General features: G+C 47.6%; 1 protein-coding gene across 5 annotated transcripts in view; it reads left to right on the forward strand.

Moving 5' to 3' along the window:
- Window positions 1-8,964: 8,964 nt before the first annotated feature.
- The window catches only part of TENT4A (terminal nucleotidyltransferase 4A), a 62,195-nt gene continuing 59,136 nt past the window's right edge, over window positions 8,965-12,023 (forward strand). For all 5 annotated transcript variants that reach the window (XM_069853460.1, XM_069853461.1, XM_069853462.1 and 2 more), the window contains exon 1: window positions 8,965-9,779. In XM_069853460.1, coding sequence (XP_069709561.1) covers window positions 9,019-9,779 — 761 coding nt within the window. In that variant the 5' untranslated portion in view covers window positions 8,965-9,018. The remainder of the gene's footprint in view (window positions 9,780-12,023) is intronic.

Genomic DNA, 12,023 nt, shown 5'->3' on the forward strand with positions numbered 1-12,023 from the left:
TGAGGTCTCCCTGTGGCCTCACTGGAGGAATCTGCAGCTGTTTCCAGCATTCTCCATGCTTTAGGACAATGGTGTTTTTGAGGCATGGGAAAAAAAAGTGATGCTGTCCCTTCATGAAGTCACATGGGTGGTTCATCTTGGCCTGTGGCAGCAGGAATAGGAGCCGGAACAGCAGCCTTTCCTCACTCCTGCCTATGACCTGCCTGGAGGGGCAACAGCTATTCTACCTCAGCCTAAGCATAGTCACTGCAGGCAACCAGAAATCATGATCTATTTCAACACTGACATTTCACTTCTCCTTCCTCACACCTGTTCTGCTCCCATGTCAGCAAATGAATGCTCTTTCTTCAATGCTATCTTCAGGTCCATAGAACTCAGAGGCACAGACATTGTGGAGCTGACGCTTGCTGAGGTTGGACACTAATATTGTGAACAGACTCCTTAACTCAATTCCCATGGCTATGGAGTGGAGACTGCCGTTGCAGGTAACTATCAGGTTCACTGCTGATACCCGCAGACAAGGAGAAACAGGCACTGTCATCACAATTGGGATATTAATGTATGTCCTGTTCATTTACAGTCTTCAGGATCTCAGGGGCATCTCTGTTCCACTGCATGTGTTTAAGGTCCCAAGATGAAATGGTACTGACAAACAGAAGAAGTCCTGGAGAAGTCCCAGCTGATATCTGTGCAGAGTCAACCTGCGCACTGGAAAGAACTGATGGTGAGGCTGTTTATCATGCCTCAAGGGAGGCAGAGGAAGTGCTATATAGTTCCAGTGTTGAGCTTAGGAGGATTTAGTCCAAAAATATTGGAGTGCTGATAGAAACTCTGGAGGTGTCTGAATACTGTTCTGTTGGTCCCTGGCCTTAACTTTATTTTCTTTAAAGAGCAAATGGCAAATGTGTGTGCTGACAGATGAGTCAGAGCACTGCCAGTTTTCCTGACCCCTCCGGGCCAACACCTGCATCTATCTGCTGCACCTCCATTGTTCTCCTTATTCTTAATCCAGGTATTTCTCTACATCAGATTAAATGCTTAGCCATGCTCTCTCACTGACTCACACTTTTCCCATCCTTGTTCCTATCCTCATTCTAAAGGACCTGCTAAACCGTATTATTCTTTCCTATCAGTCCCTATCTAATCTATCCTACAGCTGCTGAACGTTAATGTTACATAAAACTAAACCCTTTGCCAAAAAAATCTTGCTCTCCTTTCATCTCCTGAACTCCTTTGCTCACTTATCCATGGGCCTATGTGAACAGAGCTCGGGTCAGCAATTTGTACTGGCATCAAGCTGTTTCTTTTCTGGAAATCTTCCTGAGATGTCCAAGGGATTTAATTGTGGTCCAAAAACTGTTAAAAATAATAGCTTTGAAGGTGGGGGTGCAGGACATAGGCCTGCTTAAGGAGAGTGAAGCATTGCAACAGAGTGCAGTCTCTAAAGAGTGAATGTGTGTATGTGCATGTGCTGCCTACAGATGAGAACCATTGGACAGGATGAACCAATGAAAAATACTTAAGCAGCTGACCATGCAAGATAAATTAGCTCCTAGAAATCTGTACAAGATCAAATATGGCTTTGATCTAGCTTGGAAGCTAATAAAAGTGAGCTACATCTTTCACCATAACAGTTTTTGTTGACACCTAATGTAACATTTCTTTAATTCTATCCACAGTCATTCTGCTATGCATAAATGATTCTTGCAGGTTTAGTAGCTGGTGCCCTATCTGCTGCTATGGCAGATGAGGGATCTAGGCCACATCCTCATTAAGAAAATTTTACATCAACTCTCTCACAGCTTGTCCTGTACGCCTTAGCACTTTTTTATCCTGTTCTTTTTTATTAGTATCTTGCTCTCCTCCATAGAAAGCTTACATTCAACAGATTGAAGAAAACCATTTTTATTGTAATATTGTTCCTAGGAACAATGCATTATGTACAGATTATTTACCAAGCAGGTCTAGTGAGATCTACTTTTTCCTTTCATTTTAGAGTACATGCAGCCACACTGTAAGCTAGGATCCCTTGCCAGGATTCACACAGCAGGTTCTGTATGCCCTCAGCTGTCCTCTACACAATAATCTGGAGAATGACAATTTAAACGGGATCCTGGGACCTCCTAGGCTGCAAATGCAAGTTAGAGAGGAATCCTGATCAGTTCACTCCCATGAACTTTCATAAGATTCTCCTTATCACGTTCTCTCAGCCTGTCATTCAAAGGCTTACAAAATCCTTACAAGATCCTTCTTACAAAAGCAACTCTCTGCAGGGATCTGCACTAACCAGGATGGGAAGACAGAGCACTTGATTTCATACTACTCTTTAGATCCCACTCAGAAAAATACTTTCAAGAGCTTTACAGATATTTAACCTAAACTTCACTTGTTTATGATCTCTCTCACAGATTATATTCTACATTCAAAATTATTCTTAAAATCTTCTCCGTGCTTGTTATCACACTTTAATTTCCATAGTTAAATAAGCCTTTGAAGAAAGCAAGTCTGTAAGATTTAATTATCTTCAATTAGGTGTTAGTGCTGGCAGCATATTCTCTCTTAAAAAATCTGGCAAGTCTTAAAGGCAGAAATTCCTAATCTCTGACATAAAAACCCCAAACCTTCCAAAACCTGTATCCTTCCAAACTTTCTCTAGATGAGGAAGAGAAACAGAGTAGAACACAAGAACAATTTAAAAATTTGCATGTCCTTGAAACAGAATAATTGTTTTATGCCACAGAAAACTGAAACAAAATGCTATGAAAGCATTTAATTGCTGTGTAATAAGCCAAGATAAATATTCATAATAAAGCAGCATTTGAAAGTATTCACTATCAGAGGCCCAAAATACATCAATGGAAACAGAACATGGGTACATCAAGGTGAAACATTTATCTTGCTCCTGTTGTAGTACTGCACATCTAGACAACGTATGCAGTGACAAAACATCTCCAAGACAGGGTTCCTGCAAGAAACAATGATACTCCTCCAGTAGTGTGAGAATCACAAGGCAGGAATCACACCTGGCCATCCCCGTCAACCTTTACCCTCAGGCTGCCACCCCGACTGCATGTGTGACCAAATGGCTTGTGAACCACCTCCCACGCTTTCTCCATTTACCACCTAGCTATTTCATGTAGGCAGCTAGAAAAGGATTCTCATGTGTATGAACACGCCTGGCTGGAAGCTGCAGCTGTTCAGTTGTTGATTTATCGTCTGTTCAGCTTCTCTGACATGGGGCTGGCAACCCTCGTGAGAGTGGGGGAAGATGGAGTGGGAAGAGATGGCTGGTGGTTGACAGCTGTTTCAGCTTCTGCAGCTGGCTCTGAAGCCTAAGCACCCTAAATTTGGCTGATGCCTGGTGTTCAACAGAAGAGGACATTGAGCCATGAACAGAGGAAGCACTGCGCAGAGTGGTAGATTTAAGGAGGAACAGATGACATGATTAGAGCCTGTTCAGGTTTTCTCCTGCCAGGTGTTTCTTGATGGGAGACAGAAGCCATATTGAAGAAGGTAAAGGCTCATGTTTCCAGAGGACTGATATGCCCTACATCACGCCTTGCAAGTACTGGAAACTCCTGTTCTGCCTTTCCAGTTGTCTTCCCAATGTGATCAGCTCTGAGTGGAAAATTCTATCTCCACTCTCCTGTCCAAGAATGTATTTACTGGAAAAAAAACAAAAGAGGACAAGAGTTCAGCTAAGGAACCTGTCTACCCTTTACCTCCTCTGCAACACTGTCTCCTGGTGACCAGTATGCTCTGAAGGCTGCACCTTAGAGATGCATGTCTTTGGCTGGACAGCCTTTCTCCCATGCCCCCATCCAGCTCAAGACTCTGAGGTTTTTTTCAGTTCTTCCCCCTTCCCATCTTCAGCAGATAGACAAATGATCAGAAATACTGACAGACTCTACTCCCTGTACCTTCTCCATACATCCTATGGGTCACAAAAGCGATGAAGGGCATCAGAGCTGGTGAGTGTGAAGGAGGTGATGTGTCAGAGGCTCGCAGAGAGATTGGAGGCGACCAGAAGGTTATACAAGGTAAAATTCCAGAGATATCGTGGAGAGTGTGAACTGTTGGAGAACCTGCTGGTTGCCACTCAGCCACTGTGTCATTTTGCTGGAATCATACCTGTGGCAATTCCCATATTCAGAGAACAGAGCTAAGACTATGCTGTCTTTGCATCTCAACATTTCCCGTGGTGCAAATTAAGCCATATTAAAGGTACGAGACACAACCTGCATTTGCCTGCGCTAGTGAGTTCAGAGGGTTAGTTAAGAAAAACAGATCAATCACAAGCATTGGGCAATACACTGCCCTGTATATATCCCACTTAGTTACTCAACTCCATTGCCATTATTTACCAGAATGTATTAACTATTCACAGATTTTGAATTGCAGTTATCAGGATATCAAAGTCATCAGTACAAGGTTACCAAAGACTTCAGCGCTGCCACTGTTGCCAAATGAAAATGTATTTGGCTGAAGCTGACACTGAAATAGAGTCTTCATTCAAGAGGGAGTTGTGGTTGTGTTTCCTGTGACAAGCAGTCAGATTACATACTTTATATAACTTTATAACAGATTAGTTAAATGACCTCAGAAGTAATGAGACTACATCTTTAATCATTAGTTCTGTAACTTCAGAGTAAAACACTACCTTAAAAAAACTGAAGTCATGAAAAAGAACAGATATAAAGACATTATGTAATTGGCATAAGACAGGCATTGCAAGTATAAGGCATTTTAATATGACATTAATTATGTGAGTCAGCATTTGAATTTCACCACAGCAAACAAGGTATTGTGTCTCCTGAGATTAGGATCTTCTCACTATCTGGGTCGTCACAAGTTCACCAGCGGGAAGGAGGTTCTTTTGAAAATGAAGCAAATTTTTCAGATGATTACAAATATATTTGACTTTCAAACTTTTTGAGAGTCTTGCCTTCAGTGAATAATTTCATTCAGTGAAGGACAACTGAATCAAAATCAACCAGTCTTTTTAAAAAGATTTATCCTAGCAAAGGAAATTCCCACTTTAAGGAGACAAGATTAGAAACATGCTTTATTTAGATTTGTCAATGGAGGTGCTAGAAACAGAGGTGAGTAAGAGCTGATGTTAATTTTTCTTTTCCTTGTGCCACAACAGGTCACTGGGTGTTACTTCTACATATTATACAGAATTACATGTAATGACTCCTTTTCTACAGAGCTATTTCAATGACTTGCTGCAAGCTTTGCAGAATCATCATGGGATATATGAGTGAACTGGTGTGTTAGCAAACCATTGCTTATGGATATCTCAGAGGAGACGTCCTCCTTCTCTGTGTTCTTAAAATGCAGATCCCTGAGCAAGTTTTGCCCAAAAACTTCTGTCCCATGCCCACTAATACACACATGGTATTTGCTGCCTTGACCCCATAGAAGGAGCTGACAAAGGACCATTTTAGTTTCAGAAATTCCATCTAGAGGAATATAGTTTAAGTCAGTGAGAGGTAATTCCTCCTGAGAAGACTGTAGCTACTTCAGGAAACAGCCTAGCTGCTTCCAAGACAGTGTTAGGATTGGTGAGAGTCTAGGAATACTGGGTCTCTCCTCAATCAAAAGCTACTTTTGAGCTAGTGCCTGTTACAGGGCAGTGGTCCCTACCAGCTAGACCTCAAAATGAAGTTGGAGATAATTTTATCTAAGTGGGAAATCAGACCCTCCACTGACTTTGAAAAGACGGTAGCAGGGCAGGAAAAGAAATAGAGAGGTCATGAAACTGCAGAGCTTGGAATTGTTTCTGTAAGATCAGTCCTTGTGTCTTTGGGGTTTTTTTAGTCCTCCTAAAACACTGATCAGTACTTCTTCATTAAGATTTTTAACTCAGCAGCTTGAAGATGTGATCTTCACCTGTTGTGCGAAAAGTCAGAACATGGAACTAAAACTTGAGATTGACACTCTACAGCCTTCTCAGTAATTCAAAGTCAGTCTACGAAGTAACCATTCTAGCCACCAGCACACCACGCTGGTTAGGCTTGTGGAAATACTGTTGATTCTCACCTCACTTTGCTGAACCTGGGCCATCCTAGAGGCAAGAATGCAAAGTATTCAGGGCTAAAAGAATCATAGAATCATAGAATAACCAGGTTGGAAGAGACCCACCGGATCATCGAGTCCAACCATTCCTATCAAACACTAAACTGTGCCCCTCAGCACCCTGTCCACCTGTGCCTTAAACACCTCCAGGGAAGGTGACTCAACCACCTCCCTGGGCAGCCTGTTCCTGTGCCCAATGACCCTTTCTGTGAAAAATTTTTTCCTTATGTCCAGCCTAAACTTCCCCTGGCGAAGCTTGAGGCCATTCCCTCTTGTCCTGTCCCCTGCCATCCTCAAGTCAGTTTCTCTCATTCTGAAGTCTAAGGACATAATTAGAGAACACAGCTGTATCAAATACAACTGCCCTCTGCCAACAAATGACAGTCCTGTTGTCTTTTCCTCTCTCCACCCTGTTCTTAGTGCCAGCTCTGACCACAAAGTGAGCTCATTCCAAATGAGCTGCTGAAAACTACTTTTTTTCTTCCAAGTGTAGTTTCCTGCTGAATTAACAAGTTAAAATGTCTCACTGATCAATATCAGGGCTTGCGCAAGGCAGCAGGGAAAGGGAGTAGCAGAACTGCGGAGAGCGGGACCTCTCCTTTTCTCCTCCTGTGTGGCATTAGGATGTACTAACAACTGCATTGGAAGGCTGCTGTAACCTGAATTCTCTGATAGTATGTGTCATTATGCATGTGCAACCCTTCCCTCCGCTGTTCTGCTGTCAGGTAGCTGCTGTACAATTGATGTGAGTACTGGAGACTAAGGATGTGCCAGGGAGAAGACACTTGATCCATACACATGCTAAAACTGCTCAAGGAAAAGGCCAAATTACTGGATTAGAGCAAGAACAGTTATGAGCATGATTCTGGAGGGGTGGCTGATCCTTAGACCGCAGAGGCACAGGGTATCTGCATTTGATCCCACCACACCGGTCATATGCATTTAACCCAATGTTACCCTGACTGGAAGAAGGGCAACATTGTGCCTGTTTTTAAAAAGGGTAGAAAAGATCACCCTGGGAAGTACCCACCTGTCAGCCTCACCTCAGATCCTTCTAGAAGCTATGCTAAAGCACATGGAGCATGGGGAGGTGATTAATGGCAGCCAGCACAGCTTCACCAGGGGCAAGTCCTGCAGACCAGCCTAGTGGCTTTCTATGGTGGGGTAACCACAGCAGCGGACATAGAAAAAACAACAGATATGACCTATCTGGTCTTCTGTAAAGCCTTTGGCATAGCCCCCCACAACATCCTTCTCTCTAAATTGGAGAGATATGGATTTAATGGGTGGAAAGTTCAGTGCATAAGAAACAGGTTGGACGGCTGTATTCAGACATTAGTGGTCAATGGCTCAAGGTCCGGACAAAGATCCGCTACAAGTAGTGTCCCTCAGGGGTCTGTACTGGGGCCAGCACTGTTTAATATCTTCATCAATGATACTGAGAGTGAGATTGAGTGCACCCTCAGCAAGTTTGCAGATGACACCAAGCTGAGTGGGGTAGTTGCCACACTGGAAGGACGGGATGTCATCCAGAGGGACCTGGACAGGCTGGAGAAGTGGGGCTGTGAGAGCCTCATGAGGTTCGACAAGGCCAAGTGCAAGCTCCTACACCTGGGTTGGGCCAATCCCCAATTTCAGTACAAGATAGTGGATGATATGACTGAGAGCTGCCCTGCAGTGAAACACTTGGGGTGCTGGTCAATGAGAAGCTTGACATGAGCCGGCAATGTACTCTTGCAGCCCAGAAGGCCAACCATATCCCAGGCTGCATCAAAAGAAGTGTGGCCAGCAGGGCGAGGGAGGAGATTCTGCCCCTCTGTTCCTCTTTTGTGAGACCCAATCTGGAGCGCTGTGTCCTGTTCTGGAATCCTCAGCATGAGAAGAATATGGAGCTGTTGGAACGGGTCCAGAGGAGGGTTACAAAGATGATCAGAGGGCTGGAGCACTTCCCATATGAGGACAGACTGAGAGAGTTGGGGTTGTTCAGCCTAGAGAAGAGAAGGCTCCGAGGAGATCTTATAGCGACCTTGCAGTGCCTGAAAGGGGCTACATTAAAACTGGAGAGGTACTTTTGCTCACGGCCCGCCCGCCCCGCGCCCTTCCCACACCTCCCCCAGCCGAGCGCGCCCGAGCGCTTCCGAATCTCTCCGAACTCTTCCGACGTCCCTCCGAGCGCTTCCGAACTCCACCGGACCCTTCCGACGCCACCCGAGCGCTTCCGAACCCTTCCGAGCGCCTCCGGCACCGCCCCTTCTCTCCTCCCCGCCCCGCGCACGCGCGATGGCGCCGCAGCGAAGAGCCCTTTCCCAGCGTCCACCCCAGAGGGGCTCGCCGGGGTCTGTGCCCCTCCCCTCCGGTTCATGGCGGCCGCCAGCGCGCATGTGCGGTTGCCAGGGCGGCCGTCTCTAGTGAAGGTTTAAAACCCGCGGCGCATGCGCGGTGCGGGCCGTGGCGAGGCTCGGTTCGGGGGGGGACGGCGGGGGGGTGGGGGGGCGTGCGCACACACCCGCCACATTGGAACGGCGAGAGGGGGAGCGCGCCGGGCCGGGTACAGTTCGCGCCGCCTCCGCCTTCTTTCCCGAAGAGCCGCGATCGCCTCGCCTGGCTCTGCCTTTCTCCCCACCCCCCACCCCTTCCCCTCCCTTTCTCCACACTCATTCCCCTCCCTCCCCGCTTCCTTCCCGCCTTCCCTCCCTCCCTCCCTCCCTCCCTCCTCCGCGGGCGGCACATGCGGCCGCTCCCGGGACGTGCTTGAGGCGCCGCTGCCGGGCCCGGCGCGCGCTGAGGCGAGGCCGGCGGCGGGGCGGCCGGGGGAGGGGGAGCGGCGCGCGGCCGGTGAGCGGGGCGGGGGGGGGAGGGGAGGGGGGGGGAAGCGGCGCGGCGCGCGGCGCTCCGGCCCGGCCGTGAGGGTCGGAGGAGGGAGCTCGTCGGGCGTGGATGGATCCCCGCGTGGCCTGGATCCAGCCCGAGCAGAAAGGCCCCGCGAATGCGCTGTGGATGCAGATCTGGGAGACCTCGCAAGGCGTCGGGGGCCGGGGCGGCGCCAGCTTCCCGCACTACCTCTGCCTCAACTCGCCGGCGCTGGACGCGCCGCCCGCCGCCCCCTCCTGCTGCTCCTCGTCCTCGCCGCCCTCGCCTTCGCCTTCTCCCCCGGCCCTGCTGACCGGACTGGTCCCCGCCGGCCCCGCCGCGACCGACGGCGGCGAGGGAGGGCGGCGGCTGCAGAAATCGCCCTCCGTGTCCTCCTCGTCCTCCTGCTCGTCGGTGGAGTCGGGCACCGACAGCCCCGGCTTCTCCTCGTCGGGATCGTGCGGCGGCGGCGGCTCCTCCTCTTCCTCCTGCGGCCCCCGGGCGGCGGCGGTGGCTCCTCCCGGGCTGCCGGGCAGCGGCGCCGGACCCGGCGAGTTTTTTAACTTCCACGAGAACAAAGTGAACGGGGCGAACGGGCACCACCAGCCCCCCCCGCACCTGGCGCGCAGCCCCCACCCGCCGGCGTCTCCCCAGCAGCACCAGTACCACCCGGGACGCAGGAAACGAGAGAATAAAGCCAGCACCTATGGGATGAATTACCTGCTCTCCGGCAGCCGTGGCGTCGCCGGCAACAACTCCCCCCACCAGCAGCGGCAGCCGCCGCAGCCAGCGCTGCAGAGCCCCGGCACACCCTGGAAGACGAGGAAATACAGCCCGGGCGTGCAGGGGTGAGCAGCCGGGGCCCCAGGGCAAGGGGGACCTCGACAGCCTCTCCTGCAGCTCCCCTGGGCGTGGGAGGTGGGGTGGGTCGGGGGTCCCGCAGGCTGTGGCAGCGAGGTTGATGATGGGGGATGGTGGGGCACAAAAACGTGTTCTCTGGTAAATCACCTTGGTCAGCGCTGGCTGGGTAGCTCCTGGCAGAAACGGCGATGCAGGCCTGGGGGCCCAGGGATGCTGAGGGTTAGGCCTTGCCTTATTGCAGGGGTGAAGATGTCAGGCCACTACCAAACGATACCCGCAGTAATTAAAGTAAAGATTAGTGGAGGATGCTTGTCAGGCTCCTAGGGGCCCACTCAGATAGTAAGGGGGAAGTGGGAGGCATCAGCGCAGAGGAGCTCAGGGACCCTGGTGCTGATTTTTAAATGCCTCTGCTTAGGTTGTGGCAAAGCGGTTACTTTGAGAAATGTTAGCACGTGAGTTGAAAGGGAAGTGCCAATTCTGGCTGAAGTAAGTATGAAAGTCAGTGTGCTTTTAGACTATTTTTGAGGGAAATGTTCTATCTCTGGAGCACATTTAGCCAGCCAATATCTGAACTGAAGCTTTTCTATTCTGTGGCCATAACTTACTTTCTCATATAAATGGATGGTTAGTAAGGCTAAGTATTCAGTTTGATCTGAAGGGGCTGCACCTCGGGGGCCCTTCATGAAATTTCTGTATTTCAGCTGTCAGATTTCCCTCAGTCAATGGCAGGCATTGCTTTCTAATGTTAAAGTTATTTTATTAACAGAAAAAAATGCTAGCCGCATGGATTGACCAGAGCAGATTTTTGATGTAATTTCATAGTTTCTTGGAAGTCCTAAAATCCAGGACCCTTGGATGCTCATGACATAAAGGCACTGTGTGTTTGTAAAGGGAAATAGATGAAAATAACAGGGTACACTATTTTTTTTATTTTTAATTAAGGATAGCTTCTTCCATTTCTCTTTTGGGTGGTACTGTCAGGGCTTGAGTGCATTAAAGTTACCTATAAGTGTTAAAAGATGTTTTTAAAGTTCTGTTTGTGCAAACTGTAGCCTCTACAGGGGACATCAAGACTTGTGACTACTGCTTTTTAGTTCCAAACTGATAATGAAAAAGAAAGTTCCTTACAGGAAGCTAAGATTTGGATGGTTTAGAGGTGTCATGTGCTAGGAGCTTTAAGCCCTGTACTAAGAGGATGTATGTCTAAAATGCCTGTAATATCTTAAAAATAGTTGGAATGTCTTTGTTTGATTTCTGTAGAGATGCAGTAGAACACTGAGTTAATGTTTTAATTTATATATGTAAGATAAGTCAGTGTCACTGAGGTAGATCGCTAGGCACGCAGGTGAGGGAGTTGCCTGAGGTCACGTAGCAGGTCTATGGCAAATCTGGGAATCTAATCCAAGCACTGCAGGTTCTGTACTTTAGCTGTTAAGCAGCATCACCTATGCCAATCACGTATCTTTATCTTTCATCTTCGTTTTTATTTTCTGTTTGCTTTACTTTAATAAAGGTCATACCATTTTGCAAGTATAAACTTACAGAGAATCCACACACTAGAAAATTGTTTAGTGAAGCTTCAGTTGCACTATTCAGTACCATAATACAGGTTGTTCTTTTGCTGATGTGTTAGTGACAAGTTCTTGGCTAAATATTTTTGGAAGTGGAAGTTCTTTCCTGATTTTCTGTCAAGGATCTGTATTAACACAGCGAGTCCTGATGCTAAGAGTGTAATAGGGGTAACTACAGCATGTGTAATCCTGTAGTTTCAGACTGTTTTGTGGTTAATTTGTTGAATCACTAACCTTCACAAAACTGCACAAATGCTGTAGCGTTCCTTGGAGTAGCAGGGAACTAGTGCTGAAGGAGAGCTTGGAAATTCAGATCGTAGGTGCTTAAGTATGAGAATCAGTTTTTTCCTTAGGTGTTGAGTTCTGTTACTGAAGCTGAATCTTAGACATTCTATGTATTCTAAACCAATTTTCTGTTTGGTGTTAAGTTTTTTTTATGAAGTACTTACATAATTGAAATTGCAAGGTTGTTGTCGGTGATGGAGTGGCTTTAGGTGTCTATTTTATGCAGTATTTTCTTACTACCGCTGAGTTTAACTTTGTTTTCTTGAAGCCTAGCTGGTGTGTTATTTGGCTGTTAGGAAAAAAAACCCCAAAAAAAACGCTTGGCACTGAAAAGACTGGGGTGGGAGCAGATCCCTACGGAAGTTTCTTCTGGAT

The sequence above is a fragment of the Phaenicophaeus curvirostris genome, chromosome 3, assembly GCF_032191515.1.
Source record: "Phaenicophaeus curvirostris isolate KB17595 chromosome 3, BPBGC_Pcur_1.0, whole genome shotgun sequence".
Lineage (NCBI taxonomy): Eukaryota > Metazoa > Chordata > Aves > Cuculiformes > Cuculidae > Phaenicophaeus > Phaenicophaeus curvirostris.